This window comes from Pongo abelii, chromosome 1 (genome assembly GCF_028885655.2).
Source record: "Pongo abelii isolate AG06213 chromosome 1, NHGRI_mPonAbe1-v2.0_pri, whole genome shotgun sequence".
Lineage (NCBI taxonomy): Eukaryota > Metazoa > Chordata > Mammalia > Primates > Hominidae > Pongo > Pongo abelii.
Genome location: NC_071985.2, coordinates 77906988 through 77933119, shown reverse-complemented (window position 1 = coordinate 77933119; position 26132 = coordinate 77906988). Strand labels below are relative to the sequence as shown.

Sequence of the window (26132 nt, the reverse complement as noted above, 5' to 3'; positions counted from 1 at the left end):
AGATTTATAATTTTGAAAAAAAGAGTATTATTCAATAAAAATCATAACGGCAAATCCTATTCCAAATTTATTAAAAATGAGTTTAGATTCAAACCCACTCCCCTATATGCATTATTTGTCCTACTCAAAAGTTTATCCTGGAAGAGCAATATTATCCTTTATATTACCCTTTCCCAGAAGAGAAAAATTTTTAAATGTGCCTCATTTAATGACTTTAAAATACATACAAAACATTCTTTCAAGCATTTTTTTTTTTGAAAATTGAGTAAAAAATGTTTAACAAAAAAGGCGTTAACTTTATGTTTTAGGTAAAAATATTGAAAATGTTATCCTGGAGTGCCTCACTTTAGGGTGACTCTGCTGCCATCCTAGCTTTCCCTTTGGAGTCTGAAGGACGGGTGTAGTCTCCTTAATGTTCTGGCTAGGTCATTGTCTCATTCTGGGAGCTGTCAAGCACTATCCTGAGACTGCCTTGCAGGGTCCAGTAGAATAATTCCATACGTGAACTCTCATAGGCAGCGTTTGCAACAGGTGGTACAAGGCATTTAAGACTGGGTAGAACGATGTCGATATTCTGTGAGTAATTTTTATATTGTCTTCCTGTTTATATTCTACATTTTGTAAGTATTGTTTAGGACTTTATTTGCTAGTAATGGGACTTTTATTTAAGGTAAAAATCTGCATCGTGCAATGTATCTTGCAGAAGCAGAGATGAATTTTAGCAGATGACATATTGCCATAAGACAAGATTGTTTAAATGAGAGATTTAATTTTAATCATATTTGTGCTTTATAGTTTTGCCCCATCATTCAGTTTTTTAATTAAAGAAACTATAATGTCAGGTTTGGTTAAAATATCGTTGTCAGAAAATTTGAAACTCACTGTGCTCTTAGCTTTAAGACTGAGACTTTCATTTTAAAAATAAAATAGCTGAATGAAAAATAGTTTGCTTTAGTTCAGAATACATACATAACTGTTTAATTATTAAATGTGAAAAAAGTTTTGAGTAGCCTTGTGTTACATTTTTTAAGCTTGACCAGAATCTTTCTAAGAAAGATGAAAATTAATTTTAAATACTGAAGCTAAAACATGTTAATGAACTAAATAAAAGTTGACACATTTCTAATTTTATCCATCTTCCCACCTTTTACCCTTAAGTATTTAAAATATTCATAGACAAAAGCCATCCCTTATCATTTCACTCCAGTTAACAGTGCATAAACTGAAGTTTGGATATTTTCTCAAAAGATGTGGCAAAATACACATTTCAAGTGCATTAACCACTTTCCTTATGCTTCTGAAGATAAATGAATTGTCTGAACATCTCAAGATCTTGAAAGTTTATAGTGATGGAAGCACAGGTTGCAAGTGAATGTGTTGGCCTTGTAAATTCTACTCCTAGAACTGTAGCATAAGCACCTTTTTAATTAAAGAATGACACAGTCATAAATTTATGTATACCATGATGCATGGAAGTATCAAAAATTTCAACTTTCTATATGTCAAAAGAGGAGAAACTATTATTTTAATACAGTTGAACACTAGTTGGAAATAGCAGTCTTTTCACTGTGTTTTGCCCAGACCCAGACTGGCAGAGTTAACTCAAAGCACTTCATCCTTTGGAATACTCTTTTTCTCCCTTTTCTTTTCTCTGTCTTTCCACCCTATCCCCTTCTAAAAAAAACAAAAAAACAAAAAAACAAAAAAACAAAAAACAAAAAAACGTGAGATAGAAAACCATACTTAGTTTATGGACAAGAATTCTTAGAATAATTTATTCTTTGTTAAGCATTAGACTGAAGTTATATTGTTTTGTTATATTGAGTTTCTATATCAATATAGGGTGCTGCAAAGCTGTGTACAATAAAGGTCAAGGGTAGTGATTTACTGACAACAATTAGGAAAAGAGAACTATAGAATGCACAGGAACATTTTCAGAAATGGGTTTTATTATATTTCATAGGCACCACTCACTTTACTTTTGGTGGGTTTTAATACTTGAATCAAAATAAAATAATACATGAGTTAAGTATTAAACCAACAGATTAAAACCCCAGGCCCCCAAACCCCTCATTTTGGTTGTAGCTCTTGGTGTAGATGCTATGGTGTGAGGGCTGCTTTCTTTCAATGGCTGGTTGTCATTCAGGCTGGGTTGTCATGTGACTGCCTGTCTGTGCCTGCTGTACAGGTGAGCGGATGTTCTGCACAGCAAGTGTAGACAGGCAGACACATGACAACTCTGTCCAGCCAGGCCCTTGGTTCCTTCAGGTTTCCTTTGCTCATAGACAGATACAATCAGCCTGTTTTCCAGATTTGGTGATTTTGGAGAGTAAGGGGAAAGGGAGAAAAATACACAATATAATTAAACATTAAAACATTATGGAACTAAAAACAAGTTAGACTTTTGACTTTATTCAGAAAGTACATTTATACATTTGTTCCAAATGTGCTAACATGGATAATTTGCATAACAGAAAACTCACATTAAAATTTTAAGGAAAAAAACAGGTTAAACACAAGGTTTATTCTTAAATCCAATTCATATTATTACTGGCCCACATGTAGTCAGAGTTCAGTGTAATTGAACCAGATGTTTTTCCTCTTTGCAAAAAACTGCATATTTTAATACTGAAGTTAAAGATAAAAACTATGTTTATACATGTTTCTTTTAGTAGATAAGTACCATAACCTTGTCCATGAAAAAGAAAATTATCATTTACATGGAAACAGCAGCCCTTTTCAAAATAATTAATGAGCCTAATGTATTTGGCAACCCAAGTCACTGACTTTGGTATTTGATGCTTTGATAATAGGATTTTACAAGGGAATATGTTTTTACCAATTATATGTGAAACAACAGGAACCTATTTAAATGTCTCATTTTCCTTTTAAATGCAAAGTTTCTAAGTGTGGATGTGAAATCAAATTAAAGGCAGTTGTGAGCTTAAGTTATCCACCTCTTAATTAACTATAGGGCCATGCTGTTAATCAAAAGGGTACAAACTGGAAGGTTGTTACTCACAGTGATGCTCAGAATGTGTTTTGGATATAGTTAGTGCAATATAGTTACAAAATAGTACCTTAAGAAAAGGCAGAAAAGGCAAATTCATTTCATATCCAAAAAATTAAAACCAGATCCTTTGAAAATTTTTCTTATAATTTATATAAGAGCTAATAGTGTTAAATATGCAGATATAAAATTTAATTCTGGTGAGTCGAGAATAATTCTATTTTAATATCAATGATCAATTCACATCTTTAGAAGTATTACTCAAATTCCCCTCCCCTTTTAAAAACAAAAATATCCAAATAGTCAAAATTCCAGTAAGTCGGACTTCTTAAAAAACACAGCACCAGAAAAACACAGTATTGTCCAAGGATTGTATAATTAGACATTTTCTCAAAGAACTTTAAGAAAAACAAACAGTTTGTGATTTATCTTTAATTGTAAAATTCTGAGAAAATAGCAAATAGAAACTTAATGGAAAGCAAAATAGTTTGTAGATACTGAGAAAATTACAATTTTCTACAAATCTGGACTTTTATGCAGTGATTAGATAAGATAATGTTTTAACAAAAGCTAATAAGTGCCATTTTCTGTGTATTTATGTAATTTCAAGAAAATTTCTGATTTTGTTTCGGCCATCACTTTCGAGTAAAGGAAGTTTTTCTTTTTTCTTGACAGAATAAAAAACATGAGTAAACTTGGCTGTTATTTAAATAATTACAAGGTTAGAGTATGCCAAAAACCAGTGCCTTAAAGTACTATTGTGTTATTGTTGCTGCATTCAGTGCAACAGAAAGTAATTATAGAGTGATTCACTTACAAAGAGTATATTGGTGGAAATTAAAAATTACTATAATTCTTTATAACTTTTCCTCTCTCTCCCATAAATAATTTGATCCAGTTAACTCTGCTCAATTAAAGGAATGATGCATGCAACCTGAAAAAATAAAAAGAAATATTTGTGAGTTTGTATGTTATGCTTTAATATAAAACAGTTTTATTAAGGCAAGATATAAAAATTTTTTGAGCCAGAAAAACCACAACAGTTTTTCAGGGGAAAAAAAAAATCTTGCTGAAAACAATTGTTCTACTCATAAGGCTTTTGGACAATTTATGTTTCTGATAGATTTTTAAAACACACTTACAGTAAGTATGTGACATATGTACACTTCATAGTTATGTTGAACCTGCCCCTAAACTTGTTAAAAAGATGAAAGACTGAAAACCATATTGACCTTTTTTTAATCTCCCAAATTATAGGTTGAATATTAGTTTATTATTACTTAAAATACCAGCTAGAACATAAAAGAGCTATTTGTATTATTATCATACCATGTAATTTTTAGTGTGGTTATTACACCTTGTTTTCTTTTTGTCTTTTATTTCTTAAGGAAAAAAATGTAAGAAAAGAATTGTCTTCTAAGTCTTCTGTAGTAAAATTAAACCAAAGCAACTCCAGGAAACTGGCTGTCACGCTAAGTCAAAAAATTCAAAATGAAGATTTAATTATTTTTCCTAATTTACTTCGTTATCTCTATCTATTAAAACTTATAAAAAATTATTTGTAAGAGACCTTTGAAAATGAGTAAATATTTATTTCTACTTAATTTACAGAACATGAAAGTAAGAAGGGATTTGAAATAAGAAAGTTTCTATCTTAACTCAGGAATTTCCTGTCTCAGGTTAAAGCCTGACCTTCTAGTTATTTTAAGCCAGGATTTCTGAGTGATGGTCTCTTAGTTATTATTTTGACGTTATTGTGATGGGTGAGCTATTCTCCTTAGAGCACAGTAAAGTGCATTGTTTATAAAGAGCCAGATCCCTTACAGAGTAAGTGAAAGCTTTGGCGTCTCTTTACCGAGCATGGATGCTTGTAGATGAGTGAATTTTTTCACATTACCAAGTTGTACTTTTTATATCTTATAACAGCTTAAGACTTCAACCAAAAAAGTGGGAAGAATTCTTTCGTTAGGATTTTTATGCCTAAACTCTTTCCCACAGAGTGAAACACTTGGGTGGTCCGTAGGCGAGAGGTAGGGGTAGATAGTATATTTTGGTCTTTTACAAACATAAACATATTATCTGGGCCGAAAGCCCGAATGTCAAGCAGGACGGATATTAAGCCTATTGACTAACTACAGGAAAGTGATCAGTGTGAAACTTTGTCCTATAGTAAACAGTCTTTCTTTGATTTTGAGATCTGTGGCCTAAAAGAAAAATGGGTTTGAAAATTTAAGTCCACTGTTTTAGATTGATCCTTTTCCAATTAAGAAATTATGGTGTTGAAGCTAAGGCTCTGAACTTCCTTTCTCTTAGATGGTGGAAAAGTCCTTTTAACCCAGTACCTAGTCCAATTTATCAATCATTCACATGCTAAAATGAAAAATAATTATGAAATTTCTATGAAGTGTAGTTTGGACAGACCCTGAAACAATTTTCTCTTCATGACCATGTATAACGTTTAATTTTAATACTTAACACTTACCATTACATCCAGGGGTAGTTTAGTTGAAGATGCTCACTGTTGGTTAGTTTCCTCTGGAATAGATTCCATGATCCCTAAAATATTTGTATATCTCCTTATAAAGTAATATGAAAATAAAATTAAACATTTTTCTAATTTACCTGGATATAGATACGGCTATAATGTATATAAATGTGGGCGTGTGTACCAGCGCATAAACTACAATCCTGCCTTCATTCAGCAGAGCTTTATAAAATGAGCTTTTACTTTTGATCTTTAATTTAGCCCATATAATTGAAAAATGAGTACTATTCCTTTTCATTTGTTAAAAGTTTCCCTCGAAAATAAGTCACTAGAGCCACATCAAGCATATGCAGGAACTCCTTGGTTATCCTTTTACAAAGTAATTCTTATATTTCTACTCCTGTACTTATGCCAGGGGCACCCTTATGTCCCTTCTATCTCCAGACTAAAAGTCATCCTGAGGGAGAAAATAGGTGAGGGACCCGTAGGGATTCATTTCTTTGAAACAAAAAGACCATTTAACATGAAGAAAGAAATTGAAATTAAATATACATTAAATGAAAGCAAATTTTGAAATGTAATCATTTCTAGAGTAAAAAAAAAAAAAAAAAAAAAACCCAGAAAATTTGAGAAAACTTAAACGTTACCAAAGTACCTTGTTAGCTATTTTTCCTCTTCAGTAATTGTATCAATTAGAAAAAATATATTTCTTGAAAAAATGAGCTCCTCTAAGTTACTATTTTTTAGTTTTCTTATGTAAAAGAAACTATATAGATTTTTAACATCTCATTTGTTCTACTAAAAATAATTAATATGGAACTCTCCAAGTCACAATAGAAAATGAAAGGATGACTTTACTGTATCATCTAAGTGAAAGTAGCTAAATTTCTCCTTGCCGTTTATATTTTAACTAATAATCATGAATATATAAGAATACTTAATGTTTTCTTTATACACATTTTGGGGTGATCAGAAGGGTAATTTTTAAAGTAAGTTGTTTTGACAAAAGAAAACTTAGGGAATCTTTTATAATAAAATATTTTGCTGAAGAGAACTTGAGTCAATTTTTGAATTGTTGCAAAATGTATAACAGAAAAGAATTTGTTCAGAAACCACTGTAACTTTAAAGGAGGACAAAAGAGATTACGTTTATTTTTCACAAACCCTGTAGAAGAGATGTTTTCATTATATAGAATTGTTTCGGAATAGAAATTAAAGGGGGATAAGAAAATTAGGGATGAGGCAATAACATTTTTCCAGAACTTTCTTTAAGGGACCCACCTCTAAAGTTCAGCACAGATCACATTGCAATCCAGACTTGCTCTATTATTTTCTCTATTAGGATTTCATTCAGCTTGAGGGTTTTCTTCCCTCCCACCTTCCTCCCCCTCTCCCACCCTCTTTCACCTCCAGGACAGCTGGAAACTGACCAAAGAAAACTTCTGCCTTCGTTTACAAATTCCTTTTTTATCAGTGGGTTTCTAGACAAAGTGCCTTATTTTAAATGCTCAGAGAAGTGGAAGCATTGTAAGCTATAGGCAAGAGGGCTCAGCTGAGCAGCAATTATCAGCCACTCTTTGATTTAAAAAAAATGTAAAACAGAGATATTTACAGGGGTATCTAAAGATAGCGGTTTTTATTCCCTGATTTACTCAGTTGCTGACTCAATAAATTGTGGGTTGGCACTCTTCTCTGGGCCAATCCCATCTGCATTGTCTGGTAGGCAAGACTTGGCGGGTTCTTCTTTTATTGTTAGGTACTATTATTCCTGTTGTTTATATTATAGAAGGAAATCTTCAGAAAAGCACTCTCCATATAGCATTTAAAAACCAGCAAGTATTCTTTACTTTGGGGAAAAATGACTTCAGTCCTGGGATGTTAAAAGTTATACATACAGCCTTCATCCATATAAGTTTTTAAATCTTTGAATTATTATTAAACAATTCAAAAGTAGCCTCATTAAATTATTCTTAAGTGTCTGGAATGAGTTTTTTCATATTTCATTTTGAAGTGGGAAAACCTTTAAGAAAACACTTGAATTATCAATCTTCAGAAATAAAAAAAAAAAAACAGTAAATCACTATATACCACACACTTTTGCTCTTTTAAAATTAAATACATCTCTACCCATCAAACATGTACCTCTGTTTCCCTTGCATGTTAACACAAATCATGGGCTCCCCACCTAGGTTCCCTTGGTCACAGACCAGGTGAGCAGTCAAGAAGGCCTTACCCGCTGGTCTTCCCTTCGGCAGTCTTTTCTTAGCAGTATCCCCGAGGGCTTCTTGGTCCCTAGTGTGCAAAACCTGTGAAGAAAAACACTGGATATGAGATTCAAAAAAGGAGCAAACAAATGTCTTCTCCTTGGAAACAGCCCATTTTGTCCCCAGCAGTCCATGGCGTTGCTCTCCCTTGCCCAGTCTAACCAATGTGCAGACTACTGTACAACGGCATTGTCCTGAACAGGTAGTCTGAACACTGGGGCGACGGAGCAGGATCTCCAGAAGCTTCCTTCTATGTACTTAAAATCCTCTCCCGGTCCTCAGGAAAAGCCTCCCTTCCTGCACCAGGGGTTGCATTCAGCTTTCCCCCCTGAATTCTGCTGCGCTGACTGAGACACACTCAAGGGCTGTGATTTCCAGTCTTGACGTGGCACATTTGCTGCAGACTGGGGAACTGGCAATGAATTTAGGACCAGGAAAAGGGGGAGGGCTGGGCTGGAGAGTCCATATATGGGATGATGTCACCCTGGGGAGGTTTGGGTATGCGCTGTGCCGCTGGAGAGACCGCCAGAATCGCCTGCTCTCAGACATGGGTCTGTGCATAAAATGGTACCAGATGTTTTAGTGTAACGTTAAGCAGTCATTTCATCTTCAGGCCAGATTTTTTTCCTCAACTGGGCAGGAAGTGGGCCCCAGTATGGAAAAGCTGTAAAAAAAAGAGTCAAGATGTACAGTTCGGCTGTGGCCAACTGAAAGTGAGTTAGTGTAGAAGTACAAATTTACTGTCTGACCCCGGCTAGAGAAGTAATTTGAAGATAGAGGGTAGATGAAATAGTAAACAGAAAGTTGAACACTGGAAGGCAGAGCTCATTTGGAAACCTTTTTGAGCTTTCCTGTGGCACTTTATTTTCTGGTATTTCACTCGTCAAAAAGGGCAGATAAGTTTCTGTCTCTCTCTCTCTCTCTCTCTCTCTCTCTCTCTCTCTCTCTCTCCCTCTCCCCCCCCCTTCCCTCCCACTCTCTCTCTCTTTCACTCCTTCTCTCTCTCCCTCCTTCTCCTGTCTGTTGGATCTGTCAGCAGCTTGCAGGCTGCTCTAGACTTGAACAGTAATTATAGCAACTTCCTGAAAGTGAAGCCCCCATGAAAAGTCTGGAGAAATGTTCTTTGTCATGGCCTCTACATGAGTAATTAGTTCCACATGTGGCCTTCCTAGTTTCCCTCAGCTATTTTGGCTGGGTCTCTGAATGCTGTGCTATAGTTTGACCTAAAGAAACGTTAAAGTTTTTATTTGAAGCATCCACTACGAAACAACGACTCAGGTCTTCTGACAAATCGCCTCTGGTAGATCCATGCTGTTAGGTATAGCATTGTTTTTCACTGGTAATTCCTGATTCTGTTTTTATACTTTTGTTTTGTTTTCATGGTATTCTGTGGCTTAGTTTTATCTCTGGTTAACTAAATCTGTTGAAATTTGCCAAGTACCACTTGACCAAAGGTTATAAGATATCAGCCCACTGGCATCTACTTTTCTTTCTCTGTTGTGGCTGTTTTCAATTATATATACCGTTGAATATTCTGAATATGTAGTTCTCTCACTTTCCCTCCATAGGATTCTGATCAAAGCTAGAGTTGCCTCAAACAAGAGCTTGATTAATTGCCCTTCTAAAGATCAAAATGTGAGAAAATTTCTAGGTAGCTTCCAAATTTAATTTGACTAACCAGACTAAGAAACTTAGCATTCTTTAAAGAAAGTACAGCCAAAGCAATTCATTTCCACTGGCCTTCTGAAATACTTTTTAGAAGTAGAAAAATATATCTCTTTGTTATACGCTGCATTGTATATTTCTAAAAGCTTCAAGTGAGTACTGTCCTAAAGCATTTGCTTTTCATAACATGGCCTCTTTTGAATCATTAAATAGCACACTAGTAAAGAGTTCAAAAGTTATGACAAGCCCTTGTTATCTTGTGAGGAAGATTAAATAAGATAAACATGAATTATCTGGCATCTTAGGATGGAACAGAGATTAGCACTGGGTACACCATTCATAGAAATATTTATATCATCAATAGGAGTCAGAGGAATGACTTTATATCTCTGTACTTTTGCTCCATACTTGTGTCTTTAGGGCCTGTTCAATAGTGCTTGCACAAGCCCCATAAGACTCACCTCCCTTTTTTCCCTGTCACTGCTTGCATATTACTGGAAATGATCTAAGTGTGACTAAATACAATGTAATAGTTGTATTACATGTGGATACCAACTCCATTCTTTTCAAAGTATCTGTGTGTTTACTCACATGAAGTCCTCATAGAGGAGCCATAAACCACTGAACCAGTAGTCAGCCAGTATTCCAGGTGTAGACCTGCTTCTGCCACAGAAAGTGAAAGCCTTTCTTCTGCCCATTTCCATTTATGTCTGTAAGACATGCCTTGGAAATTTTTGTCAAGGCAAACAAAAGGTGGTTCTGATCAGACTGCACCATGATTTCACCTTAGTCTGTATATCTATATGCCCTCAAATGGTTCTACTACCTACACCAAATAGGAATCTTACAATATTTCAATCAAGTGACTTAACTTTATACTTATCTTTATGACTCTTGAAACATTTTAAGGAATTTTCTCCAGAGACAGCTATAGAAATTGAGTTCCCCTTAGAATATATGTCCATCTCCTTGAGTTTCCAGTTAACTGAAGTGTTTGAGGGTGCTCTTGCCTCCAAATAGTTCAACGAATATTTATTCTTGCCTACTCACCTGCTAGTCACAATACCAGCAACTGGGCATACAAAGATTAAGACCTGACTCCTGCCCTCAAAAAGCTCACACTTACATAAAATGTTAGGAATACGCATCTGTTAACCAAGTGCAGTTTAAAAAGTTGGTCATTCTGCTCTGAAAAGTCCTTGGCGTTGATTTGGAAATGGCTTAATGACTTTTCTTACATCTGTAAAGTTATCACTTGAATACCCAAAATGTGTTGGGCCCTAGAAAGCAAGGTTGGACATGACAAATACTTGACTTTGAGGAACTAAAGTTATTTAATTTGCTTATTTCAAAAGTTGTTGACCAAAGTGATTATTGAATCAATAGATGGTTTTGGGTGACTACAAAATTTGCTCTATTTTAAAGGGTTATTAAAAGGAAACGCTGTTTCAGTTAGTTATTGTTCCCAATCTTGGCACATTTTTATGACTTTGGAAATTCTCAAATTGAAACCAGGACTGAGGCTTCTTTCTGTGTACCTCTAAAGGGGCAGGGTTACTAGTGTTTACAATTATTTTGTGATATCCAGATATGCGTACTTCAGCTAATATTTATATAGCCTTAAGTTTTTTTGTTACAAGATCAGTGCACAAGTTCAAACAATAGAGAAGTATGTCAAGAAAAAAATTAATCATCATTATCCCTTCCAACTTCTTAACCCTTTCCGTCTTCCCAAACTAATGGTAACTGTTTGGCATGATTCCTTTGACTCCCTTCTCAATGGTCATTTTACAGCTTCTTTACAGATTACAGAATCCATTCATGTACGACGTATTAGTTTCTTATAATAATCCTATAGTGTAACCATTATTATCATCCCCATTTTATTGATGATAAAATTAAAGCTCAGAGAGCTTAAACATTATTTCATCAGAGTCCAAAAATGGAAAAACTCAGTTTTTTTCTGTGCTCAGAAGAATATTGTCAACCTACAGAAACAACTTGTTCCCCTACCGAATTCTTATAGTGCTTATATTTCCTGTTATTAAAATGCCAATTAATTATCTGCTGCGCTTTCACAGTTTTGTACTAAGATGTTACCTGTACTATTTGTTATTTTATGTATTTGAACTTTTTTTCCCCAGATAAAATCTAAGCTAATTGAAGGCAGGAACAATATATTTGTATTTTTTTTTTGACTGGCTGATAGTAGTCCATTTAGTAAACTGTTAAAAGAATGAGTAAAGAGCTATATGGTATGCATGTGGTTTCTGGTCAAATATTCATCATGATAATAACTTAAGAATTACAGCTTTCTTAAATCGTAAATAAAAAACATAGTGTGCTTTTAATATTTATATATGTGTCTGCAGCTATGTACCAGATTGAACTATTCTTTTTGAAATAAATGTAAACATTGAGCCAACCATATTTCCTTGCTTATTTTTGGCCTTCTAATCTTCTGGAAGCATCCTGTGCAGCTACCAGTCATATAATCTTGTGTGAAAAGCAGGATCTAACCAAGTTGTAGTGTTTCCTTTCTTGTTGTTTTCTCCTTCCCAGTTTGTAGCTAAGATAAAAATCTAGCTGACCTTAGTTCATTGCAAATTAGAGAAGATAGCCCCACTTAGTTTGGCTTTATGTGGTGTGGATTAGCACTTTTTTTTTTTTTTAATTGGAGGCAATGCAGTCCCCTAATCTCCTGCATTTCCTATTTTGTTAGGGCCCAAAGGACTAGATATGTTGTAGCAGAGCATTCCACTTTTCTTCCCTTTCCTGAATCACAAACAAATGTCTTCCCTCAAATCACTGCAGTGAAGTGCCTTCTTAGGCAGAGATGCAACATCAGCCTGTAAAATAGAGGAGAAATATTTCAGAGGAGTAAGAGATTTTCCTTCAACAACTGAAAAAGAAGTTAAATTAGAAAGCTATAAATCATAAACTTAATGCAACTGATTTTACAGTCTTCAGAAAGTTTGCAAAACACAAAGATTGTGAGAGAATTGATTTTAAAATGTACATTTACGGACCCATGTTTTGTTTTTGCCCGTCTCTAAAATTTCCATTGCTGAGTCTGTTTATTTAGAAATAAGCTCCTAACCAAAAGCAGTATATATTTTATGAACATTCTTTCCTCAAATCAATTGAGAAAGATAATGTTACGTCTTTGAGTTTTACTAACCACTGGCGTGCACAGCAGCCATTTTTATATTTCAGTAGCATAATACATCCAGCAGACAAACCTTAAAAACTCTAGCTCTATTGGATACCAGTCGCAAGAAAGTAAATATATGATTTATGACTCCGGTAAAATTGGAAGCACTGTCTTGAAATCTTTAGGGGAAGGCAAGTTAAAGGGATTAGAAAATTGTTGCTGGCCTTTTCAGGCAGATTTTAAGTGAGAGCATACTAGCAGTGTAGTCTGCTGCATGCTTCCACCCTCAAAAGCTGACAAGCATCATCTGAATGCTATGTGCTATGAGCTCCCGTTGAATTCCATGTTACAATCAGACTTTAAAATGAGGACTGGTTTCCTTGGACAAGAGAATCATGGTGTCCTCAGGTCACTGACAATTTTAGAATATTGACTCCTGATGTCTTTTGGCATCACCAGTATTTTATTTCCTTAGTGTGACTCAAAAATGAATATGCATGATATCCTAAGGAAAAAATATCTGTATGTGCATAATATAAGGACACAGAAACTACTTTTTTTTTGCAGGGGTGGAGAAAGTACCCTTTCTGTGGATGGGGATACAAGTTAAGCATAATGGCTACAAGGAAGCATGTGTGTGAAGGGAAGCTTTCTGCTTTACCCAGAATACCTGCAATTATGCAGTAGGTCATTTTAGAGGCTCTAAGTCTTTAAGTAATGATAGGCATACTTGTGTAATACATAGCACATTGCCTTTATTTTAGGATTTTAATCTTCTAGTATATACAAAAGGGGGAACCCAAATTACATGAATTTCTAAAAGGGTTTGATCCAACATAAGTCTGTTTAGCTGTGTCCATTATAGATACTTTAACTAGCCTTCTCAATTCTGTTCAGTTTCCAGAGAATTTATTCTAGTTTCTAAGGACATATGAGACCATATTAGAATACTTCTATTCATGCCACCATGGAAATTGGCTTTACTTTTACATACCAAAAAAAGTACTTGGCATATAAATTGGTTCATGTTGAAAGGTTATTTACAGGTTGCAAATGAGTATTAATCACATATCTTTATAAACACTTATTTTAGTATTAATCAACTAAAAATGATTTCCATTTGCCACACAGAATCAGATTCAGTTCCACTTCACTGCTACTCAGGATGAGAGTACAAAAGCTATAGAGACAATAACATATACTGTTTTCTGAATTTTGAGGTTTGTTTTGTTTAGTTAGTTAGTATTTTGTTTTGAGCACTTATTTTATGTCAGGGTCCATGCTAGTGTCTTTCACATGTGATATAATTTAATCCAGCAATCCTGAAAGGTAGGATCTCTCCATGGTTACAGATGAGGAAGCAGAAGCTCAAGGAGGTAGTGTCGTGTGGGTATTCTGGAGCCAGCTGCCATGGGTTTGAATCCTGGCTTCACAGCTTGTTTTGATGCTTCCTTGGCAAATTATTTAACTTTTCTGACCTCTGGTTTTCTCATCTCTAAAACAGGGTTTTCTGAAAAGAGCTTAGAACAGGGCCTGGCCCAGAGCTAAGCTTTATGCAGGTAAGGCTGCTGCGGGACACACCAGCCACCCAGGATTGTTTTAAAAACACTGTAATGGAAGCTGACTTCTTAAGATAACCCTTCGGAGAATCTTTTTGAAAAGCCGTCATAACCTTTCTCACCCTTGAGTTTATCTGGTTTTATTACAGATATATGGATAGATAGACTGAAATAGATCTGGATATATACGCAATTGTGTATACAAATGTATGTGAGCATATATATGTGTATATAGTATATGTAAATATGTATATAAGTGTGTATGTATTTGTATATATATTTAAAGTAAACCAGATCATCTCTATATGAGAATTATTAACATCAAAATAAATTCTTTTCTCTTTTTAAGGTAATATTATTTTAAGCCTAGCGCATGTGCAGTGTTTTTTTGTAATCTTAAACGTTAGTTTTAGTGTAGAGATGTTTCAGTCTTTTTAATTGTTTTAACTTTTGCCTGTCAGAGCTTCATAGCAATAGTTAAAGGTTAACATGGAAATATTGGGTAAGAAATACCTTTGTAATTTTTCAAATGCAACAAGTTATTGGTTTCTATTCGAGTGGAGCTGTCACTGACTGCATTTAAAAACTACACACACATTTTGTGTACTGTTGGTTCATTTTTGTTTGGGGAACACTCACTTTACTCCCAATCTTCTGTCCTATAACAAAATGTTTTCCTCTGGTACAATTTACTTTGTTTCCATCTCTCCTCAGGTTCTTCAAGAAAAAACTAGCCTTGGTTTTCATTGGCCAGAATGGATTATGATTGCTTTTGAAATAATGTCTTGTTTTGCTGAAAAGCTAGTAGATTATTAAATAATTATTTTTTCTTTAAAGGATTTGCACTTCATTGAGAATATGTGGGGTAGTCTCAGGTGCTTCCTGGCCAGTGTGTATGTCAACTACTAGGGCAGGTGCTTGGAGTTCAACTTGTATCCATAGGCATTTTCAGGGTCTCATGAAGTTAGTACTGAGAAGTGCACTAATTGTTGTTTGTTTTTAAGTTTTCTGAAGAGAGAAAAACAGTGAGGATAAGTGGTATAAAAGGAGTCTTTGTTTGTTTGTTTGTTTGAAACACTCTTCCACTCAGGCTGGAGTGCAGTGGTGCAGTAATGGCGCACTGCAGCCTCGACCTCCTGGGCTCGAGTGATACTCCAACCTCTCAGCCTCCCAAGTAGCTGGAACCACAGGTGTGTACCACCATGCCTGGCTAATCTTAATTTTTTTATTTTTTTATTTTTTTGTAGAGACAGAGACTCCCTGTGTTACCCAGGCTGGTCTCAAACTCCTGGACTTATGGGATCTTCCCACCTTGGCCTCCCAATGTGTTGGGATTATAGGCATAAGCCACCGTGCTGGCTAAAAGGATTCTTTTGAATTTGCCAGAAGTAATTGCCTTCTGCTAGTGGTAAAGCCAGTTTGAAGACAATGGACTTCCCTTCCTTTTTTTTTTTTTTTCAGTGATCCCAGACCATGAAGTTTTCAGTACTACAATTCAATTGGTTAATTTTTGGAAAGTTGAGTCCCTCATTCTTTTTAATCTTTAATAAAGAACAAGAAAGCTAGTGGGAGTTGATTTTCCAGTAAATTTTGCCCTATCTACTTCATAAATCAACCTTAATTTTAGTTCTGTCTTTGTCTTCAGATCATAAAATAATTAGTATTGCTCACCCTGTGATTCTTATACGGGTTAGGTTGGATCTGATTTGAGGTAATGTCAACTGTAACTATTTTATTATTATTTAATTTGATTTTGTTTTAGATTACATGTTGTAGATTCGGACAAATTTAGATGAATGCCACTTCTGTTGCATTCCCATACTATATCATTTTCAATGCATTTGTCCTGTGTATGTATATGGGAGGATTTCTGAGTATATCAAATTCCCCACTTAAAACTACCATTCTCACGGTACGTGTCTCCTTTACATTCAATATAGAGGAATTTTATTGAGTTTTTTGTGTATGTGCATGCGGACAGAAACTGTTTAGAAGGGCCAAGTTAAAAACGGTTTTTAACTATGTAAGATAATTTACATAACTATGTAAGATAACTTTGCTTACCAATGTACAATGTGATTGTGAAATAAAAGTTTTGAATTAACATTCACAGTGAAAACACTAAAGCCAAGTGTTTCAGTGCCCAGAGCAGAAACTGTTTGATGATTTAGTGTTTGTACAGATTTAATTAGTTATATTTACTTTCAAAATTTCATCTTTCTTTAACAAATTCTACTTCTTTGAAGTTAAATGAAACCTTTGCTTTTTTGGATTCAACTGAGATATCAGAGAAGGAGCATTAGAATTGATTGGTTCAAGTTCAGCTGTGCCATTTTCTCATTTGTCAAATGGTATAAAAAAAGATACCTACCTCAGAGGTGGTCGGGAGGCCTACTTCGATGATATGGTTGAAATAAATTGGGATGCTTTTGAAAACATTCTGCAACAAGTTCATATGGCTACAGTTTGGAGGATTGCCATGGCAATGCCTTAGGGAAAGTGGTTATGGTGTTGTAGCAAATACCATTTCTACCCTTGGTGACTTTTATGTTGTCCCTGAACATTTACAGAGAATAAGAGCAGAGAATATTAAACTAGTTATTTTATCAAAAGGCAGTGATATGTGTTGATTTCCCATATTTCAATATATGCATCAATCACATGATCAGAAAGCATTCAGTAAAACAGGCTTATTAGTTTTTGCCCTTTTTCCTCCTCCTCTTTTCCACTATTTCATCTTTTCTTTCCATCTTTCCTCCATTCAGCACGAGACTTTCTCTAACTGAGTATTCCTCTTCTCTCCAGCCCCCATTCGTCCTGTTTCTTTTTTAGAACATGAAGTTGGAATTGAGCTTATTGGTAAAAAATGTGTTAGGTTATTTAATAAGATTTTGTTTCTTCTCCTTAAAGTTTCAGTCAGATGAATTAAACCCTATATATGCATTCTTAAAAACAAATAGCTCCCAAACTAATTGCTTTGATACTTCCATGTGGCCTTTAAAGTAATTTTTCTATGAGCCAGTTGCTTTTGAATTTTTTAAACATTAAGTGTCTTCAGAAGGGTGGAGAAAGAAGGATGGAGTTACAGATTGATCATATTTTTATTTAAAAGCAATTTTCTAAGGTTCCAAAGAATATTGCATACCAAATATTTCCAAATAACATATATAGACCTTATTGTCTGTTCCATTCATTCGTTCATTCATTCATTTGTTGCTTGTGATCTGCTGATTCTTCTTAAACTGTCGTTTCACTTATTCTGACATTTATATCTTATCTTTCTAACTTGATTAGAAGCATCTTGAGGTCCAGGGCCATGCCTGTAGTTTCTAGGTATGCCCTACAATAGTTTCCCAAATGGAATCAGGTGAATAAACACATATTAATTAATCTGAGATTTTCTTGAATGGAAGGAGTCAAAGAAAGAGGATTCCTTTTGAGTAAGAATCAAGGCCACTAAAAATCACCTTCCTAGTTTACATTATATAATCTTTATTTACCTGTGTAAAGATTTTAAAACTGTGTTGAAGAATGCTGCAATGTGTAGGCCATTTTTGGAGCATTTGAGAGTGTGTTTAGAAAGTGCCACAAAATGCTACAGATGCCATCTGACTTAAAATTCACTCACGGAGGAATTTATTTAGATGCGTGTTTGCTAGGAATCTACTACCAAGAGAAATGTGGAAACCACATGAAATTCACTACATAAAGAAATCTGGTTTCCATTTCTGTACTGCATTTTGTGCTAGCAGGAAGAAGATAAACAAGCTGTTTAAAACTAAAGTGAATGGCAAAGGAATTCCAGTTTTAATTCCCCCCCTTAAATGTATTTTGCAAAACCTAATCCTATCACATAGGTCCTTTAAGAAGGGAGAACATGTGTTGAGTCTTCTAGTATTAGCTATCTCAGTGGAATGGATGAGTAATTTTGTTTCCTGTTGATGTAGTGTAGTAATACCACTATGACATGTGCTTCAGTTAAAATTAAAACGAAAGTCTCATTCTAGTCTTTGGTAGGCAGACATTATTCTGAGAATGAGAAGAGGGAAGGAAGCAAGAAAAGGCTCTTTTCTGTTAGTTTAAGATCACCCCTTTTAAGGAGAGGAGAATTTTATCCTAATGTTTTAATATAGCTATTTAAAACTCTGTATATGAAAAGGTATATGAGTAAGGCAGATGAGAGGAAAAAGATTGAACTATTTTTATTTTGAGAAAAATATTCTGGGGGTTCCTTTTAAGTTTTCTATTTAGTGATCCTTATACAGTTTAAATATGTTATGAGGTTGCCATTTAAAGAGGAACACACTCTGTTAAGATAAAATGTTTTGTGATTAATAAAAATGTTAATATTTGAAACATAAAGGCCAACCATACAATTGTGATTTTCTTTTAATAAACATGACCAAATCATACATACCTATGTTTAGGAGTAATAAACATGCATTTCTCAACTTGGTAGGCCTTGTGCTTTGCAAAAAAAAAAAAAACCTGTAATATTTTTATAAGATCAAGAAGATCATAGCATTAAATTGATCATTTACTTAAGTAAATTAAAACTTTTCATTCCATGGCTTAATTTCTCTCCTGCTTTATGGTGGAGAAAAGCTAATTAAGGTTTATTTTATATACTCTTATTTAATATGGTGCTTTTTTGTATTTTTGTTAGTTTTCCTATTGTAACTTCTGCTCTGGTAATTTTTTAGCTGGCTACACTTAATAATTAATATATAATTTGTCTAAGCCTACACTCAGAGCCAAGGGGCTTTATATCTATGGAAAGTGCCATTTTTCAGGTGAGATGTAAAAATAAACATCCAGTTATGTCATTCTTTTATTTTTTCACTCACTCCATAAACATTTATCAGACTCCTATGATGTTAGACTGTGCTGGAGATACTAAGGTAGAAAATACAAACTTTATACCTTCAAAGAGTTTGCTTAGGATGACTTAAGGGGCAAAAACAATTGTTAAGAAGATAGTGATTTTATTATTTCAGATAAATATAAATCTACACATATATTTAGGTTTATCTAAAAATATTATATGGTCTGTTTAGCCAATGCTAAACTATTGGTTGTTGTTAGGCAGTAGAGTGTAGTGACTGAGGGAGAGACTAAGGAGCTAGAAGGCCTTGGTGTGCGTCCAGCTTGACTGCTTACTTTGTTGTGTGACTTGGTGAATGTTATTTGTCATTTGTGGCTTTTTTCATCCATAAAATGAGGATAATAAGTGTTTCTACTTCATAGGGATGTTGGAGGACTATATGGATTAATCTGTGGAAGCTTTCAGCATAGTGTCCAGTGTATATTAAGCACTTGAAAAAATGTTAGCTTCAGGGATGATTTCCAAAATATTTAGCAACCCAGACAGTAGGGGCATCAACCAGTAAGAACTGCTGTTGGCTGTAAAAATCTAATATGACCACCCCAGTGTTTATGGTATAGATAACAGCTCAGTTAGCCTTCATCAGTTTTATTGTTTCTACTTAAAACTCGTGCTCCATCCCCATCCTATCCTAGAGACAATGGCTCCTGGACCAGGCTCTGTAGTACTAACAGACTGTGGACTTAATAGGTGCCTGCAATTTATATTTTTGTAATCTTCTTAGTTTTGAGTACCTAGACTTAGTATAGATTTATTTCATGTTCCGGATAATTCAGGATATTTTTCTTACCTAGTAATTCCTAGAAAGACACTAGAGCCAAGCCTTGGGTTCCCTACTTTTTTTTGCCTAATGTTGGTAAGTAATTGTTATAATGTAGATGTTCATTTTTTTCTCCTCCTTTCCCTCCTCCTCCTCCTGCTTTTTTTTTTTTTGTAAGAGAAAAATTATATCTAAAGCTAATTGCCTTAAATTCTTTTTTTAGAAAGTGATTGTGTACTATAAATAAACTAACTCTTTTCAGTAATTGCTCTTTTTTTAATTTTTGCAGTAAGGATAGAATGTATGTAAGAGCATTTAGGACATATAAAGCATTAAAGGACATATAAAGTGCAAAAGACATTGTCCTTTTAAGTTAGCAGACTTGATTCCCAACACTGCCACTTGCTAGTTACTTAACTGTAGTTAATTCACTCTGTGTTACATTTTTCCATCTGCAAAATTGGGAGTAATAGAACCTTTCTCATAGAGCAGGAGACCCCCAACCTTTTTGGCACCAGTGACTGGTTTTGTGGAAGACAATTTTTCCACAGATCAGGATGGGGTGGATGGTTTTGGGATGATTCAAGTGCATTAAATTTATTGTGCACTTTATTTCTATTATTATTCCATTGTAATATATAATGAAATATGTATATAACTTATCATAATGTAGAATCAGTGGGAACCCTGAGCTTGTTTTCCATCATCCAGGGATGATGGGAGACAGTGACAGATCATCAGGCATTAGATTCTCGTAAGGAACACACACCCTAGATCCCTTGCATGTGCAGTTCACAGTTGGGTTTGCACTCCTGTGAGAATCTAATACTGCTGCTGATCTGACAGGAGGCAGACCTCAGGTGGTAATGCAAGTGATAGAGAGCGGCTATAAATATGTATGGCCTGGTTCCTAACAGGCCAAGGACTGGTACTGCGTTCGTGGTTCAGGGGTTGGGAACCTCTGCCATAGAGTGTTGTGAGGATTAAACAAGATAATACTTATCAAGCATTTAGGACATACATTTCAGTAAATTCATTTAATTTATTATATTTATGAAGCACTTAGGATACAGTTGACCCTGTGAATTCCATGGGTTTCACATCTGTGGATTCAACCAATTGCAGATTGAAAATATTTGAAAAAAAATTGGGTCTGTACTGAACATGTACAGGCTTTTTTCTTGTCATTATTCCCTAAACAATATGATATAACAACTATTTACACAGCATTTACACTGCATTAGGTATTATAAGTGATTACTTACAGTCTTTAAATAAGATGATTTAAGGTATACAGGAGGATGTACATAGGTTGTATGCAAATATGGTGCCAATTTATATAAGGAACTTGAGTATCTTTGGATTTTGACATCCATGGTAGGTCCTGGAAACAATCCCCCACAGACACCAAGAGACAACTGTAGTTAACATTCAGTAAATTCACTTAATGTATTCAGCAGGTATTTAGAGTACTTACTATGTGCCATACAGTATTCTAGGCACTGGGGATACAGCAGTAAATTTAACAGACAAAAATCCTGCCCGCATGATAATCAAGTGCAAACAATATGGTAAGGAGAGAGAATAGAAAATCTGGGAATGGGGTTGCAATGTTAAGTAGCATGGTTAAGAAACGTGGTATTTGAGATTATATTGGCAAGCAGTGAGGAAGTAAGCATGCAGATGGCTGAGGAAAGAGCCTTTCAAATGGTGGGAACAGTATGTGCAAAGACCCTGAGGCAAGAGTGTGCCTGGAGGCCAGAGGAGCTAGAATAAGGTGAGGGGAAGAATAGGAGTAGATAAGGTTGATAACTGGGACCTGCTTAAGATCTGAGTGGTACAATGATGGGCATGAAGAGGGGATCAGGAATGTACCAGTGAAGGTTTCTTGGAGGAGAAGGTAGAGATCTGGAAAATAGAGAGACCATGAAGAAGCGTATGAAAAAAGGAGAACATTCCTGCTAGTGGGAAGAACATAAGCAAAGGCACAGGCAGTGGAAGAGACAGACCTAGAGAACATCCAGGATCGCCTGTCCAGAGCAGAGAGTGTGCAGTGAGAAGGGAGGGAAACAAGGTTGAATAAATGAGTGAGACTGGATGATGGAGGCCTTGAAACCTAGACAGAGGACTTTTGGGTTCTACTGATTAAAAAGATGTTTCTAGTCAATAGAAGCAAACCAATGAAAAAGTCTAAAGTCCAAATTTAAAATCAATATATAAACTAACTCTCTCTCTTGCTAAAAGATACTGTTTGGGTTTGTTTTCAGAGACAAGTAAAGAATTTAAAGTTTTATTGATAGGTTTGATGTAAAATAGAGAAAAAGTTTTGATACTTAAAAAAAGTATTTACTATTAAATAAAAGATTCCCTAACACTACTATGTGAGCTACAGTTATAAGCATTATGGCTTAATAAATTAGGTGTTACTTTATTAAAATAATAATTCTTTATGAATAATCTTAGTGTTGATAAAAACATGCTGGGGATCTTGTTCTCTTCTTTCTGCCCATGATCAAGCTTTAAACCTAAGCGTTGTTTTGCTTGCTGGTATGTATGTATGATCGTGTACTCACAAATAAGGAGTGTACTCACAAATGAGAGAAGCAGTGAGTCAAGTCATCTAAATGGTCACATTCTTCCTTTGGAAAATTATCTTGCAACTTGAGACCCATTGGCATTATTTATTCATTTCTGCCTCTTTTTACATTCTACTTAATGCCAAGCTATGCAAAAAAGTTATGGATGGAGAAAAAAGCCATCTGTGGAAAAGAACAAGCATTACCTGTGTGTGAGTCCTACTAGATTCATCAGACTTTTGTCTTCTTTGCCTCACACTTTTTAAAATATAATATCTTCAGAAAAAGCATTTTTACTTGAAAATAAGTTTGTGTTTCTGCTACAGCAAGTTCATCTCACATTGAGTTATTGTCCAAGACTGCCATGGTAAATATAGCCTGCTCCACCTAGAACTGAACTTATGTTCATATGGATTGGTCCTCCTCAGAAGTTTACCATATGTATAAACATGTTTCTTTAGCTTTCAAATGTGAATGAGATCCAGTGCTAAGTTGATTTTCATGAAATCTATCTTAAGAAGTAGATGATGTGACTATCAATTGTGTACAGGATATAATGTTAGGAAACTTTTGATTCTATTCCTGCCTTTTATTTTGCAGCAGGAATTTGGCAATGTGTGTGCTCCCTGTGTTATTGAGTTTCTTGAGTGTCTTCATGAAATAGATGCAAAATATCAGTTAATGGCCACAATAGATTTTCACTAAAAGACTATACGAAATTATTAATCCTGTTTGTGCTGTAAAATGTGAATTACAGTCATGCATCACTTAACAATGGGAATGCATTTACAGAAATGCATCCTTAGGTGATTTCATCCTTGTAGAAATATCAGAGTGTATTTACACAAACCTAGGTGGTAGAGCCTGCTATATACCTAGGCTCTATGGTATAGCCCATTGCCCCTAGGCTATTAACCCGTACAGCATGTTACTGTACTGAATACTGTAGGCAGTTGTAACACAGTGGTATTTGTGGATCTAAACGTGTCTAAACAAAGAAAAACTACAGTAAAAATACAGCATAAAAGATAAAAAAAAAAGGTACACCTGTAAAGGGCATTTACCATCAACCGAGCTTTCAGGACTGGAAGTTGCTCTGGGTGAGTTAGCGAGTGAGTGGTGAGTGAATGGGAAGGCCTAGGAAATTACTGTATGCTACTGTAGACTTTAGAAACACTGTTCACTTAGGCTACTCTAAATTTATAAAAATATTTTTTTCTTCAACAATAAAGTAACCTTACCTTAGTGTAACATTTTTACTTTATAAAATTTCAAATTTTTAAAAACTTCTTGACTATTTGTAATACAGCTTAAAACACAGACATTGAACAACTGTAAAAAAAAATTTCTTTTTTAATATCCTTATTCTATATTCTTTTTTGATTTTTAAATGTTTTTATTTTTTACTGTTTAAATTGTTTTGTTAAAAAATGTAGACACAAACACACACATTAGCCCAGGTCCACACAGGATCGGAATCATCCATATCATTGTATTCCACCTTCACATCTTGTCTTACTGGAAGGTCTTTGGGGGCAGTAACATGCATGGAGCTGTCATCTCCTTTGCTAACAATACCTTCCTCTGGAATGCCTTTTCAAGGACCTGCCTATGACTGTTTTACAGTTAACTTTAGGAAAAAAAAACAGGTAGAAGGAGTACATTCTAAAATAATGAGAGAAGTATAGCATAGTAAATATACAATTCAATAGCATAGTTGCTTATTATCATTATTAAGTACTATACACTGTATATAATTGTATGTGCTAGACTTTTATAAGAGTGGCAGCACAGTAAGTTTGTTTACACCAGCATCAGTATAAACATGTGAGTAATGTGTTGCACTACAATGGCTATGAACCCATAGGAATTTTTCAGCTCCATTATAATTTTATGGGACCACCATTGTATATGCAGTCTGTCATTGACTCAAATGTTATGTGTTGCATGATAGTGGCTTAAAATCCTAACAATTACCTTATTAATAGGCTGAAACACACTGTGTAAAGCAATACCAGTTTATTAACTTTGGTCTGATGGCTGGATTATTTACTCTTTTCTTCAGTGATTTTCGTGACAGACTTCAGAATAAGTTTGTTAGTCTTTGGATGACCCTGGATTAGGCCGCGGTTTTCACCTCCTATATATTTTATATATATATATATATATTTTATAACAATATATATGATCCAGATACAAAGTGGTGCTTGCCATTCAGTGAAACAGTGGATAAAGAACAGAAGCAGTTCAGGAGGAACAAATGAATGGCACTAGGAAGGAAGACAACAGAGCACTCGAATATTATCATGGGCCGTTTCTCAGCCTAACTTCAGCATTATGAGACACTTATTAGGAATTTTTTAAAAGTTTATCACAGTATTAGAGTGAAATAATAGGGATATGAGATAAATCAACAGAATGTTGCTGGAATGGGATAAAGAGAAGATAAAAACCAATCAAGAAAAATGCTTCCCCTTTGCTTGACATTGGTAATGAGACATGACTCCATTTAATACCTACATTTTAAGAGAGATATGAAAAATTTGAGAGGGGTACCACAAATTAGCAACTAAACGATTCAGGATTGCAATCTGATAATGTAAGTGGTGGGGGCCTGAGGAGGACTTTATGGGAAAAGGTGTTGTTTTGACTTGGGTAGAAGGTTAATATCGACTTAACTGCCTCAAAATAAATTAGATTTCAGTGTAAAAAGGATGTTCAGCCGCAGTTCATCTTCCGAGGGAAAATAAACAAACTAGTATAAACTGCTGCCAGAGACATAGATTGAGCAAAAGAATGAACTCCATAAAATTGACTGCTATTGAACAAAGAGAGGTACTATCATGATAAGTTGTGGATTTTCTTTCAGTGACTGTCTTTTTGAAATGAGATTTATCCATTGGGGTTGGATAATTTGGCCGTCTCGTTTTCTAAAAGTGTGATTCTCTAAGACAATATTTTGGATAAAGTGTATTTGCCAAGGAATTAAAAGAGCTTTGTCTGACATTTGGTTAAATTTGTTATTTGCATACTTTAAAGCATTCATTCAACAAATATATATTCGACATGGACTTATGTTAGTAAATATTTTTATAATAGTAGGAAACATAGGAATATGTGCTATTATTGTCATTGAGAAACAATGTGTAATTTCTTGCCTAACCTCTGCTTTTGATTATTTATACAGTTTTTTGTAATGAAATAATTTAAACTTAGTATAATATATTGACATATCTGTTGCTGTTGCTTGATTATCAGCTTTGAGATTTTCCTTAGAGAGTGCATGATTTATAAGTTCAAAAAAACATCATTTTGGGTCAAATCATACACATAAGGGCTGCTTTCCAAACATTTGGCAGTAAATTCTGACCTCCTGATTAATGTCAAGTAGTTTACTTAATATATGATGTTGTCATGGTGACAATTACTCAAAAACACAAACATGGAAAACAGAAAAAAATAAAAAAGAAAGAAAGAGAGATGGCTGACGGCTTTCTTATGTATTTCTCCTGCTTTAAACATATTCCAGTAAGGGGTAAGACAGATAATTTTTCCTTGCATGCCTTTTTATACTTTTTGAATTTTGAGCTATATGAATATATTGCTAATTTCAAAATGTTACATTATAATATTTTAAAATTTTAAAACAAAACTTTGGCTTGCTTTGATAAATAAAATCTCTTAAAAATTTTTCTTTTGAATTAAAAAATATCAGATTTCCCAGAATAATTTACTTCAATCTATTTTAATCTATACTCAGATCATTATGTGAGA

At 34.6% G+C, this 26132-nt stretch overlaps 1 protein-coding gene and 1 long non-coding RNA gene across 14 annotated transcripts in view; one reads left to right on the top strand and one right to left on the bottom strand.

Annotated features, from left to right (window-relative positions):
* Window positions 1–26132, top strand: part of DNM3 (dynamin 3) — a 577169-nt gene that overhangs the window by 294455 nt on the left and 256582 nt on the right. For 2 of the 13 annotated variants that reach the window (XM_063726450.1, XM_054525328.2), the window contains one exon: window positions 14083–25919. The exons of 10 other annotated variants lie outside the window; for them this stretch is intronic. In XM_063726450.1, coding sequence (XP_063582520.1) covers window positions 14083–14103 — 21 coding nt within the window. In that variant the 3' untranslated portion in view covers window positions 14104–25919. Of the gene's footprint in view, window positions 1–14082; window positions 25920–26132 lie in introns of those variants that run through there. One more of the 13 variants, XM_024249217.2, reaches the window with a different exon arrangement.
* LOC103890682 (uncharacterized) lies at window positions 1930–8315 on the bottom strand. Its single transcript, XR_654991.4, has 3 exons — window positions 7729–8315; window positions 5493–5566; window positions 1930–3944 (listed from the first exon to the last, which is right to left on the bottom strand). It is a non-coding gene; the product is annotated as an uncharacterized LOC103890682 (long non-coding RNA).